This window comes from Carlito syrichta, unplaced genomic scaffold (assembly GCF_000164805.1).
Source record: "Carlito syrichta isolate Samal-C Ts95f unplaced genomic scaffold, Tarsius_syrichta-2.0.1 Scaffold304744, whole genome shotgun sequence".
Classification (NCBI taxonomy): domain Eukaryota; kingdom Metazoa; phylum Chordata; class Mammalia; order Primates; family Tarsiidae; genus Carlito; species Carlito syrichta.
Window position 1 is genome coordinate 290209 of NW_007248840.1, and position 11707 is coordinate 301915.

Sequence of the window (11707 nt, forward strand, 5' to 3'; positions counted from 1 at the left end):
GCGTGACCACACCCGGCTCATTTGGATTTATTGTAGAGATGAGGTCTCGCCAAGTTGCCCAGACGGGTCTCAAACCCGCGGGCTCAGGCAATCCACTCACCTCAGCCTCCCAAAGGCACGAGATTACAGGCTGAGCCACCGAGCCCAGCTCATATATACATATTTTAAAGGAATATATATCGAGACCAGCCTGAACCTTGTCTCTACAATAAATAAAAAAATTAGCTGGGCGTGGTAGCACATGCCTGTGGTTCCAGCTACTTGGAAGGCTGAGGCGGAAGGATCACCTGAGCCCAGCAGGTCGAGGCTGTGGTGGCCGGGAGCATGCCACTGCATTCCAGCCTGGGTGACAAAGACTCCAACACACATACACACAAAGAATATATATATATGTATATATATCTATATAACATATTTATATAAAGCAATAATGTGAAACAAAATTTGGTTACCTCCATTAAGCTGCCTGAGTTGGGTTCCTCTTTTTACCTCTTGTCAACTGGTCAGACTGAGCAAGTGACTTACCTGCATCCAACCCAAGTTTCTTGAGCCACAGAGTTGAGACACCAATGTCTCCCTCCCTGGGTTAAGCGATATTTAAGGGAGCTGATTTTTTTTTTCCTTTTTGGGTTGGAGTCTCACTCTGTCACCCAGGCTGGAGGACAATGGCACACTCATGGCCACCACAGCCTCAACCTGCTAGGCTCAGGCGATCCTTCTGCCTCAGCCTTCCATATAGCTGAACTACAGGCATGCGCTACCATGCCTGGCTAATTTTTTGATATATTGTAGAGACAAGGTCTCACCAAGTTGCCCAGGCTGGTCTCGAACCTCTGGGCTCAGGCAGTCTTCTCACCTGGGTCTCCTGAAGTGCTGGGATTACAGGCTTGAGCCACTGAGCCCAGCAAGGAAGCTGATTTATGTAAAGTGCTGTATACCCAGTGCAGACACAGAGCCAGACACATAGTAAGTGCTTAACAAAAAAGCTGCTCTGAGAACTACAACTCGTGATTGGCAACTACAACGCCTTGCCCTTCTGTCCTGGCAGTTCCTCTGTGACGAGGGTGCAGGGATTTCTGGGGATTACATCGACCGCGTGGATGAGCCCTTGTCCTGCTCATACGTGCTGACCATCCGCACTCCCCGGCTCTGCCCTCACCCTCTGCTCCGGCCCCCACCCAGTGCTGCGCCCCAGGCCATCCTCTGCCACCCGTCCCTGCAGCCTGAGGAGTACATGGCTTACCTTCAGAGCCAAGCTGGTGGGTACCCAGAGGAGGAGAGGGCGGAGAGATGGGAGGGCCAGGTGGAAGGCGAGGCGGTGAGTAGCCCAGAGCGATGTGTCTCTCCTGCACCTGCTGCTTTTCAGTAGACTCCAAGCAGTACGGAGATAAAATCATAGAGGAGCTTCAAGGCCTGGACCCCCAAATGTGGAGTGAGACCAAGTCTGGGGCGCTTCCTCCAAAGAGAGGTAGGACAAGCTCCCCTGTTCTGTGAAACTTGCCTCTGTTTCTTTCTTACTGTCCTGTATGACTGGGGCGGGGTAGAGGGGCACCATGGACCCCAGTCCCTTATCATAGGGCAGGGATGTGTCCCCTTCTGCTTGTTCCTCCCTTTGGATCGCTCCTTGCTCTCTACCCCAGGTGCAAGCCCAGCCAAGGATGACGGTAAGGAATCCGATTTCTGGAAGATGCTGCATGAGCCTGAGGACCAGGCCCCAGGAGGGGAGGAGGCACAGGCAGAGGTGAGAGTCGCTTCTCTGAGGATGTTGGACCTGTGCTTGGGGTGGGGAGGGTCACAAGAACTGAGGTGACCTACATGTATCCAGGTATACGAGGACACCCCCAGAACTGTTGCCTGGAGAGTTGGTGGGCATAAGCACACTTCCCACTTAACTCTGCTCTTCTCTGCACAGCAGGAACAGGTCCTAAACCCTGAGGCAGCAGAGCCAGCTCCGGGCCCTCCCAGTGGTGAGTCAGCCCTCCCTGTCCCCTGTACTGATGTATTTTAGGATTGGCAGCGGTGGGGGCAGAAGGTAGAGTAAACACTGGGAAGGAGGCTGAGCAGCCAGGCCAGCAGTGAATTTGTGTTTACAGGAGTTAATACTCTTCGTAGACAGCAATGCTATTTTGGGAAGGTAGCAGAACACTGTCTTTGCCACTTGCTGACTTCGTAATCCTGGACAATTGTGCTTCGCCTCAATTTCCTTTCCAGCCAGCCTGATAGCTCATGCCTATAAACCCAGCATTTTGAGGTTTGAGACCAGCCTGGGCAACATAGCGAGACCTCATCTTGGCAACAAATAAAATTAGCCAGGCTGGTGGTACGCACCTATAGTCCCTGCCACTCGCGAGGCTGAGGTACAAGGCTTACTTGAACCCAGGAGATCAAGGCTACAGTGAACCGTGATTGTGCCACTGCACTCCAGCCTAGGTGACAGTGAGGCCTCGACCCCAAAATAAAATTTCTTCTCTATAAAATGTGGGTAGTAGTCTCTAACTTAGAGGTTGTTGCAGGATTAAAGAGAATGTATCAGTAATTGGTAGTAGAATACTGGAACTGAGTAGACAGTAGGTGGGTAATATTTGTGGAAAGAGGAGAAGAGGATCCAGGGAAGAAGAGCTGTTGGCTCCAGAATCTCCTCATGGTCCTGAAAACTGGAGTGACTGCCAGGGGGCCTTGGAAGTGCATGGAGGAGCAGGGACATAGCATCGTGTTGGCATCCCTACTGTGTGTCCGCCTCAGACAGCACCCTCTCTGGGGTTTTGTTTGCCCCATCTGGCTGACCAGACAGGCAGCTCCCAGAGGTGGGGCCCATGTCCCTCCTTGGTCTCGTCTCTCATGACCTCTCCTTAGGAATTAAAAGGGAGTTTAGGGATATGGTGGCTCATGCCTGTGGTGCCAGCTACTCGGGACACTGAGGCAGTAAGATTGCTTGAGTCTAGGGGTTCTTGACCAAACTTGGCAACGTAGCAAGACTCCATCTCTAAAAGAAAAAAAAGAGCCGAGTACAGTGGCTCACAACTGTAATTCCAGCACTTTGGAAGGCAGAGGCGAGAGGAATGCCAGAGTCCATGGGTTTGAGACCACCCTGGTCAACATGGCAAGACCTCGTCTCTACAGTAAATTAAAAAATTAGCTGGGCATGGTGGCACATGCCTGTTGTTCCAGCTACTTGGAAAGCTAAAGTGGAAGGATCACCTGAGCCCAGCTGGTTGAGGCTGTGGTGACTGTGAGTGTGCCACTGCACTCCAGCCTGGGCGACAGAGTGAGACTCCAACTCACAAAGAAAAAAGAAAATGTAGACCAAAACAGGCCCATGATTATTCTTTCATCTCAGATTTTCAGAACAATGTACAGGTCAAAGTCATTCGGAGTCCTGCAGATTTGATTCGATTGATTGAGGAGCTGAAAGGTGGAACAAAAAAGGTATGGGTCCTGCTCCAGAGGTTGGGTGGAGGGGGTGGAGCCCACCTCCCAGCTGGGACAATGGATAAACCCCCTGACCTGGGCCTGAACTGGGCCCATGGGGCAGCTCCCTGCCTTCACTCCCGAGTCCCCCCACTGTCACACCCCTGCCCGTCTGTCTTTCCCCCACCAGGTGTCTCTACTGAAACACCAACTGCCTACCTCTTTCTCCCCAATCCCTGCCCAGGGGAAGCCCGGCGCAGGCCAGGAGCAGCCTGCAGATGACGACTCGGACGTCCCTCAGAGGGAGCCAGAGGCCAAGGAAAAGGGACATGTAGAGCAGCAGAGTGAGGTGGAGGAAGAGGAGGATGAAGACGACGATGACGATGAAGACGATGAGGATGAACGGCAGTTCCTGGGAGAATTTGAGAAGGAGCTGGAAGGCATCCTGCTCCCATCAGACCGAGACCGGCTCCGCTCAGAGGTGAAGGCTGGCATGGAACGCGAGCTGGAAAACATCATCCAAGAGGCAAGCCCGGCTCCTGCACCTTCCGGGGACTTCCCTGCGGCCTGTTCCTGCGAGGGGCTGGGGAGAGACTGGAAGAAAACAGAGGACACAGCATGGGCGAGGACGGCCCCTCGGAAATGTGGTTGTTTCCTTAGTTAAAAGGGGGCTGGTGGCCAGGCTCGGTGGCTCAGCCTGTAATCCCACACTTTGGGAGGCCGAGGCGAGTGGTTTGCCTGAGCCCGTGGGCTCAAGACCCACCCGGGCAAGTTGGCGAGACCTCATCTCTATAATAAACCGAAAATTAGCTGGGCGTGGTAGCACGCACCTGTAGTTCCGGCTACTCGGAAGGCTGAGGCGGAAGGATCGCCGGAGCCCACCAGCCCAGTGGTGGCCGGGAGCGGCCACTGCACTCCAGTCCGGGCGACAGAGTGAGACTCCAACTCAAAAAAAAGGGGGAGGCTGGTGAAGGGGATGAGATGAGAGACATGAAGATCAGACTCCTCCGTGGAGCCTGGCCCACGGGCCCTCCACCCCCATCCCTTGACTCTGCACCCCCTCTTGGGTATTCCAGACCGAGAAGGAGCTGGACCCAGACGGGCTGAAGAAGGAGTCAGAGCGTGAACGGGCCATACTAGCTCTGACATCCACTGTCAGCAAGCTCATCAAAAGGCTGGAGGAAAAACAGAGCCCCGGACTGGCAAAGAAGCAAAGGAAGAGGAGAGTTGTCCCCCAAAAGCCTCCCCCGTCACCCCAACCCACAGGTGAGAGCAGTCAGGCGAGAGGGAGCGACTGGTTGGCTCTCTTCTTCCTTGGCTGGCCTTGTTCCCAGGGGCACCTGTTCCCTCCCTCCTGGGGGCACTTGCTGTCTTCCCTCCTTCTGGAACACTCTTCTTACCGTTGCCTCTTCCCACCACTGTCTCCCCTTTGCATGGTCACCCCACCTCGTCCTTTTGGAAAGCAGCTTTCCGGGCATGTCTGGCTTGTTCTCTGGTTTGCCCCTGCACACCGAGTGCCTAGCACTCTGCCTGGCATACAGTGGGTGATCACTAGATAGTCACTGAATGACTGTGTGCCTATATGCCGAAAATGACATATCTGGGAAGGATGCAGCCTGTCAACAATTAGTGCTTTGCACCAGAAGAGGCCCCAGCCATTGGGTGGGACCAGGCAAGCCCAGATGCACAAGAGCCAGTCGCCTCGATAGGCTTGAAGTTATTTCTTCCTCTCACAGTCCCTTCTGTCTATTCCACAGGGTTCTATGGGTGTGACCAGCTGACATTCCAAATGGAATGTTCCGGCTTCAAACCTTGTGTCCCACTCTCTCTACAAACATTGAAATGTCTTTAAAGTACTGACATGCAGAGGACCAGACCACAGTTTTCCAACCTGCTGCTTAAACAAAACTCCCTTGCTAATGCAGGTGGCCTGATTTTTGCTTCAGAAAACAGTCGTTTTCTATAGGTCAAGGGCAGAAGTACTGGGTAGGGTGGGAAGAAGGAAGGTGGCATGGGGGAGGGCACACTGTAGGCTGGTATCAGGGGGAAGCAGGGGCATGAGTGTGTTTGAGTCCTGGCTCATACACGTGCTGAGACGGAACAGCTGCCAAGCCCAGCGACGGCTATGGGGAGGTGACCGGTGCAGCCTGAACTCTGGAGTCACGGCTCTGCTTTGTGTCTCCCTGTGTGTCTCCCCCTCTAAGAGGAGGATCCTGAGCACAGAGTCCGGGTCCGGGTCACCAAGCTCCGTCACGGAGGCCCCAATCGGGATCTGACTGTCCTCGAGATGAAACGGGAAAACCCACAGCTGAAACAAATCGAGGGGCTGGTGAAGGAGCTGCTGGAGAGGGAGGGGCTCACGGCCGCAGGTGGGCCCTGGAGGGCGGCTGTTCGACTGTGGAAGGGGCGCCGCCCAGGCGGAGGGCTGGGGCCTGGGGGCAGAGGGCCTGCCCTGAAGCTCCCACACCCCCGGCCCTCACCCCCCTGCTCTCCTTGCCAGGGAAAATCGAGATCAAGATCGTCCGGCCCGGGGCTGAGGGCACCGAAGAGGATGCGCGCTGGCTGACGGACGAGGACACCAGAAGCCTCAAGGAGATCTTCTTCAACATCTTGGTGAGTCTCCAGCATGCCCTCCCCTGGCCGCCCTGCTGTGGGCACACGGGTGCCCGGCCTTGCCAACCGCTAAGCAGGTGTTTCCTCATGGGTAAGACGAGGCTGGTGTCCTGGGGCTCAAGCCCTGCCCCCCGCCGGCTGTCAGTCCTGGGGCTCAAACCCTGCCCCCCCCGGCTGTCAGTTCTGGGGTTCAAGCCCTGTCTTCCCTGGCTGTCAGTCCTGGGGCTTAAGCCCTGCCCCCCCGGCTGTCAGTTCTGGGGCTCAAGCCCTGCCCCCCCCCGGCTGTCAGTCCTGGGGCTCAAACCCTGCCCCCCCAGCTGTCAGTCCTGGGGCTCAAGCCCTGCCTCCCCAGCTGTCAGTCCTGGGGCCTCTCTGGGTCCTCGAGCACCCAGAGCTTCCCCTGGCTGGCTGCCTGCGACTCCAGCCCCCTTCCCACAGGTGCAGGGTGCGGAAGAGGCCCAGAAGGAGCGCCGGCGGCAGAAGGAGCTGGAGAGCAACTACCGCCGGGTGTGGGGATCTCCCAGTGGCGAGGACACCGGGGACTTGGACGAGTTTGACTTCTGAGACTGCCTCACAACTGGCCCTCCAAGGAGGCCAGCGTCTTCCTAGATTGGCCTGCCTCTGCCCCATCTCCCCACCCCGGGTCCCTGAAGGCACAACGGCCAGTGGGCTGAGCCGTGGGCCTCAGGGTGGGCATGGAGGCCCCTGGGGCTGAGAGCTGCTCACTGCCCAGAGCCACCTGGAGACCTCAGGGCCTGTGGCTTTTACTTCCCAGGCCCCTCCCCAGACCCCTCCCTTTCCTCCCTGCCTGTTCCTGTTATCGCCCCCAACACAAGCTCCTGAAGAAGCCCTTGTGAGAGGGAAGCCGGAGAAGGGGAGCCGGCAGCTTAGCAGGCCACAAGAACGCACGCCCCCATGCCCTTGGGAGACCCTCTGCCCCGCCCCCGGCACCCCTGGGAGTTCCTTCTTCCTCTCCCTGTCCACTGCCCCCTACAATCTGTGCTTCGGAGTTGAGGAGCCTTCGCCTCTGCTGCTGGGGAATGGGAGGACGCTGCCATCGCCTCCGACACAATCCCAGTGAAAAGGGGTGAGGCACCCACCGTGTTCTTGAACAATCAGGTTTCTAAATAAAGAACTGGACCATCAATCATCAGCCTTTTGGGGTGGAGGGGAGGCTTAGGGTACTTTGCAGGGTGGTGAGCATGCTCTCTGGTCATGTTCTTTGCTCCCCACCTCCCTGGTGGCATGGGTGGGGCTGGAGTCTGCAGGAGGAGACCAGGACAGCCAAGCCAAGCCCAGTGGCCTGCCAGGGCTGAAAGAGACTCTTCTGGCACTGCCATCCCTCCTTTTCTGTCCGGTCTGTGCCTGCCCTTCTCCAGCACCAATTTTCTTCCTGTTCTCTCCTCCACTTACATCCTGAAAGCCCAATGCCCACCACAGAGTCCCCCCACGGGGATCTTGTGCTGACTCCAGATTCCACTTGCCAACCACGCCCTTACCCACCTGCCCAGTCAGCATCTCCCAGAAAACCCCCCCCCACTGGCCATGCCCAGAGGGGGCTGCACCCACATGTGCCAGCTGATTAGTATGCCAAGGGTAGGAGGCCTGGTGTGTCCATCTTTTCCTCACAACCAAGTGCAGCCATGGGCTCCCCCAGGACTCCCTTTTCCAGTACAGAGAACTTAAAGAGATGGGCCAAGGCTCCCTCCCTGGCCTTCCATGCTGAGGTGCTCAGCCTTTCTGCTGAGGACTCCTCCTGGCTCACAAGAAAGGGTGGGGGTTACCAAACACCCAGGCCTCCAAAACTGGAAAGCCAGGGACCCGATTATTGAAGGAAGTTGTATTCTTGCTGGATGTGGACGAGTGCCTACTGTGCACGTTTATGCTTAAATTGTTTTATTTTGAAATGCAAATGGTGGATTAGAAATCCTGCCTCCCCGGGTCCATCTGTGCATCTTGAGGAGAGGGAGGGAGGGAGGGTTCAGCTGGACAACACCTTAGAAACTGCCGCAGTCAGAATCCTGGGTCTAAACCCCCTTCATCTACATCAGTGGGGCCTTGGACAAGTCACTTCACTTTTCCCATGCTGTTTCCTTGTTAGGACATGGTGGATAACAGCACTGGCCTCGTATGGAGGTTGTGGGGATTGGATAAGATGTAGTGTGTTGTGCTCTTAGTCTAGAACCTGGCCCAGTGTAAGCACTCACTAACTTTTATTAACTAGCTCCTGAGTTCTGAAGAGACTGGATTACTTGGAGGCTAGGGTCTCAGAGGGAATCTCAAAAGTCAATCAGAACCACAGTAAAGTCTCTTAGGGCGGGAAAGGAGAGGCTGGACAGGAAGGCTATGCTGTGATTTGAGAGGATGGTCTCCACAGAAAATGGAGTTCTGGAAACCTCTGCTAGAGTAACCATCTTGTTATATTTGTGCATGTATTTATTTTTGAGTTGGAGTCTCATTCTGCACCCAGGCTGGAGTGCAGCGGCACGGTCATGGCTCATGCAGCCTCAACCTCCTGGGCTCAGGTGACCCTTCTGTCTCATCCTTCTAAGTAGCTGGGACTATAGGTACAAGCCACCAGGACTGGCTAATTTTTTTTTTCTTTTAGAGAGAAGGTCTCGCTATGTTGCCCAAACTGGTCACAAACTCCTGGGCTCAAGTAATCCTCCTGCCTCAGCTTCCCAAAGTGCTGGCATTACGGGCATAAACCATCACATCTGGCCTATATTAATCATTTTGTACTCTCAATCATACATTCCTTTTACCATCCTTTGGCTTCTGGCAAAACTTCCATGGACGTCAGTCAGCCCAGCTGCGCTAAGGCTAACCAAAGGCGGGCAGCAGAGTGTGACAGATGGCAGCCAGAGGAGTGGGGAAAGGAGTAGTACATGGCAACAGGGACCCACTCGAGAAGCCCAGGGTGGGCTGCGAGGGTGGCATGGGTGCAAGGGACAGTCCCCTTGTAGGGTCCCATCATGCCATAACCTGGAGGACTTACTCTTTTGTTACTTCATCCACTACCATCCAGACCAAAGGTGCACCCCATTAAGGAAAACAGGAAGTGGACTTCTTAGTGGTGGAATTTGCTGTGGGATGTGCTGACACCTTGACTGTTTTTAACTGCTGGAAATCAAAGGAACTCCCCTTGGGAGTTGCCCTTGGGCAACTGCATTCTCTCCCAGGCCTTATTCTCTTCCCATAGTCTCCCACACCCTATGATTCTGAGGCAGAAGTGGAGACAGGGAGTCCAGAGCCTCCAAGCTGAGGAGGGAATGGCTGGGTCTTCAGTGGAGCCTTTGTTGCTATTTCCCCCTCTTCCTCTCGCCTTGCCCAGGTCACACACCTGCTTCTGTACCTGTCACTAGACCTGCACCCCCAAATCCGCCCTCCCCCTTGGGCACGTTGCTGTGCTGGCTGGTCACCCAGCCTAGGCCCCAGCAGGGCAGCAGCCTCGATGTGAATCAGCCCTGGGCTGTAACGACACATTGCTTGTCAGCTCCGTGGCACACCCGCAGCTGAACATCTTGGGGCTGGTGGGCACTGAGGGGCGGACCCAACTCCAACCAAAGATGCTGGAAACCTCTACTTGAGGAAACCAACGATTCCTCAAGGCAGTTGACATCATGCAGCTATGCCCAACCTGCAATAGCTGCTGGTTCCAAACCCCCCACCCCACCCCCTTGTGCAGCCCCTCTCCCTGGGCAAACACTTTCAGCTGTACTCACGGCGCTGGTGGCGCTGTAGCCCGTGGGGGCAGCGCTGGCCTCAGGCTGCTGTGGCCTTGGTGGTCCCTTTGATGACACACAGGTGGGCAAATGCCTGCACCAGCTGACATGGAATGTGGACACCAGGGACCTCTGCGGCCAGCTAGGAAATCTCTCCCAGATCTTCCACCCCTTCCCTCTGGAGCACTCCATGACCGAAGCCAGGAAAGGGGCCCTCACATGAGCTCTACCTTGATACCTGGTGCTCAGGTTGCCCTTCCCAGAGCTGCAGCGCTTACCAGGTACCCTCTAAACAGATAATGTCCCGAAGACACACAGATGCCAGCAGGTCCACCTGCCTGTCACCAAGATACAAAGTGGAGGGCCAGATTTCAAAATCACATCTGTTTCCAAAGTGCCTGCTCTTAGCCAAGGCTACTACATCCTTTTGCCCCCTCCTAGGCTTGTCCTCTCCTCTAAGCTACACTTGCAGCTCTTTCTGGGAACCAGAGACAGTGACTTCTCTCTCCCAGTGTCCTCAGTGTTGCTCCAACCTGCTCTAGTCCTTCCACTACATGAGCCCAGAACTGTTGTGCCCCATGCGACCACCCCCAAGCCCTGGGTACTGCACTGCCACCAGGCCTATGGGAGGCACCCCTGCCTGGCCCTCTCCCACCCCAGTTCCACACCCTGACCAAGGCCACACCCTGACCTGCCTCTTTAAGAACAGACCAGCAGCTCACCCCCTAGACAAAATCACTTCCTCTTTAATGGCTGTTGAAGAAGATTCACACCACCTGCCTCCGAGGAGATGAGGGGGGCATTCCCCCCTGCCCCACCCCACTCCCCTCCCCAATTACCTGGTCCTTTGCAAAATGTTTTAGCCAGAAGAAAAAAAAAAAGACCAGAAACCACTGACACAGACAGCCCGAGGGCTGGTGGACTGAGGGAGGCGGGGCTGGGCCAGGCTAGTCCACCCCACCACCCCTCTCTGGGGATGGGACAGGGGGCCTGTAAACCCTCCCAGCCACCTCACATCCTCTCAGCCCTGGCTAGCAGGGATGGGGGCAAGGGATGAGTCTGGAGCTGCTCCAGTGGAAGAAACGGGCTGGACAGGAGGACGGGGGAGGGGTCCCGTGGCAGGGGTGCCCCCACCCCAGATCACCATGGGCGCTGCACAGTCACAGGTACGCAGTCACGGTCACAGACACTCACAACCCAAGAGCACCCCCGCCCCGCCCCGCCCCCTGCCCACCCTTGGCTTCCCCTACCCCGAAACGCCCTCCCACGCCCCTGCCCGCCCCCACCCCCATGTTGGGGAACAAAGCAATAAATTACAAGGGCCCCCCAGCCTTCTTCACCCGCGTCTGCTCCCTCCCTTCTCCCCCCCCAGATAGTAGTGAGGAGGGACCCTCTAGCTTCCATCCAAGGGTCGGTGTTGGGGGGACGTCCTATCTGCTCCTCAAGGTCCCTTTCACGGAAAGGGTTGGGGAACCCCCACCCCCACGGGCAGCAGGGGTCCTGCCCCTCGCTGCCCGTCCCCCTTCACTGGGCAGTGAGATCAGCTTAGAAGGGGTGGAGTCCCCAGAGCGGCCCCAAGTCCCAGGGCTGGCCCACCCGCGCACCAACTCCTCCCCCCGGCGTGGCGTCGCCCCAGGAGCCAGCCTGGGTCTGGGCTCCCGCCCTGGGGCTGCCGAGCACAGGCAGGACTGGGTCCTTTTCCCGCCCCTGGGGGCGCCGGCGGGCCTGTCCCGGCGCCCCGGAGCCGGTACCGCGGGGCAGAGAGGCGTCCCCTCCCGCAGGCAGCGAGCGGGCAGACCCACAGCAATCCGAGCGTGGACACAGTGAAGGGGGCGTGTCGCGCGGGGGTCTCCGTGCCTCGACGGGGAGAGGGAGGTGAGTTTGTGTCTTCCGAGAGGCGTGGGGGCTGTGCCCTCGTGGGGGTGGGAGGTGCTCCCGTGGGGCGGGGTGCGGATCGGAGG

The 11707-nt window shown here is 56.8% G+C and overlaps 2 protein-coding genes across 11 annotated transcripts in view; one reads left to right on the plus strand and one right to left on the minus strand.

Annotated features, from left to right (window-relative positions):
- Positions 1–7168, plus strand: part of OS9 (OS9, endoplasmic reticulum lectin) — a 30076-nt gene extending 22908 nt beyond the window's left edge. For 2 of the 10 annotated variants that reach the window (XM_021713797.1, XM_021713799.1), the window contains 9 exons: positions 1049–1259; positions 1367–1468; positions 1641–1741; positions 1916–1967; positions 3338–3426; positions 3653–3934; positions 4485–4674; positions 5909–6021; positions 6460–7168. In XM_021713797.1, the coding sequence (XP_021569472.1) occupies positions 1049–1259; positions 1367–1468; positions 1641–1741; positions 1916–1967; positions 3338–3426; positions 3653–3934; positions 4485–4674; positions 5909–6021; positions 6460–6585 (1266 nt within the window). In that variant the 3' untranslated portion in view covers positions 6586–7168. Of the gene's footprint in view, positions 1–1048; positions 1260–1366; positions 1469–1640; positions 1742–1912; positions 1968–3337; positions 3427–3652; positions 3935–4484; positions 4675–5612; positions 5778–5908; positions 6022–6459 lie in introns of all 10 variants that reach the window. The other 8 variants (XM_008060850.2, XM_021713800.1, XM_021713798.1 and 5 more) reach the window with 6 other exon arrangements.
- Positions 7169–11291: 4123 nt separating this feature from the next.
- Positions 11292–11707, minus strand: part of AGAP2 (ArfGAP with GTPase domain, ankyrin repeat and PH domain 2) — a gene marked incomplete at its 5' end in the record, with an annotated part of 10531 nt that continues 10115 nt past the window's right edge. The window contains 1 exon segment of the mRNA XM_021713805.1: positions 11292–11603. Coding sequence (XP_021569480.1) covers positions 11292–11603 — 312 coding nt within the window.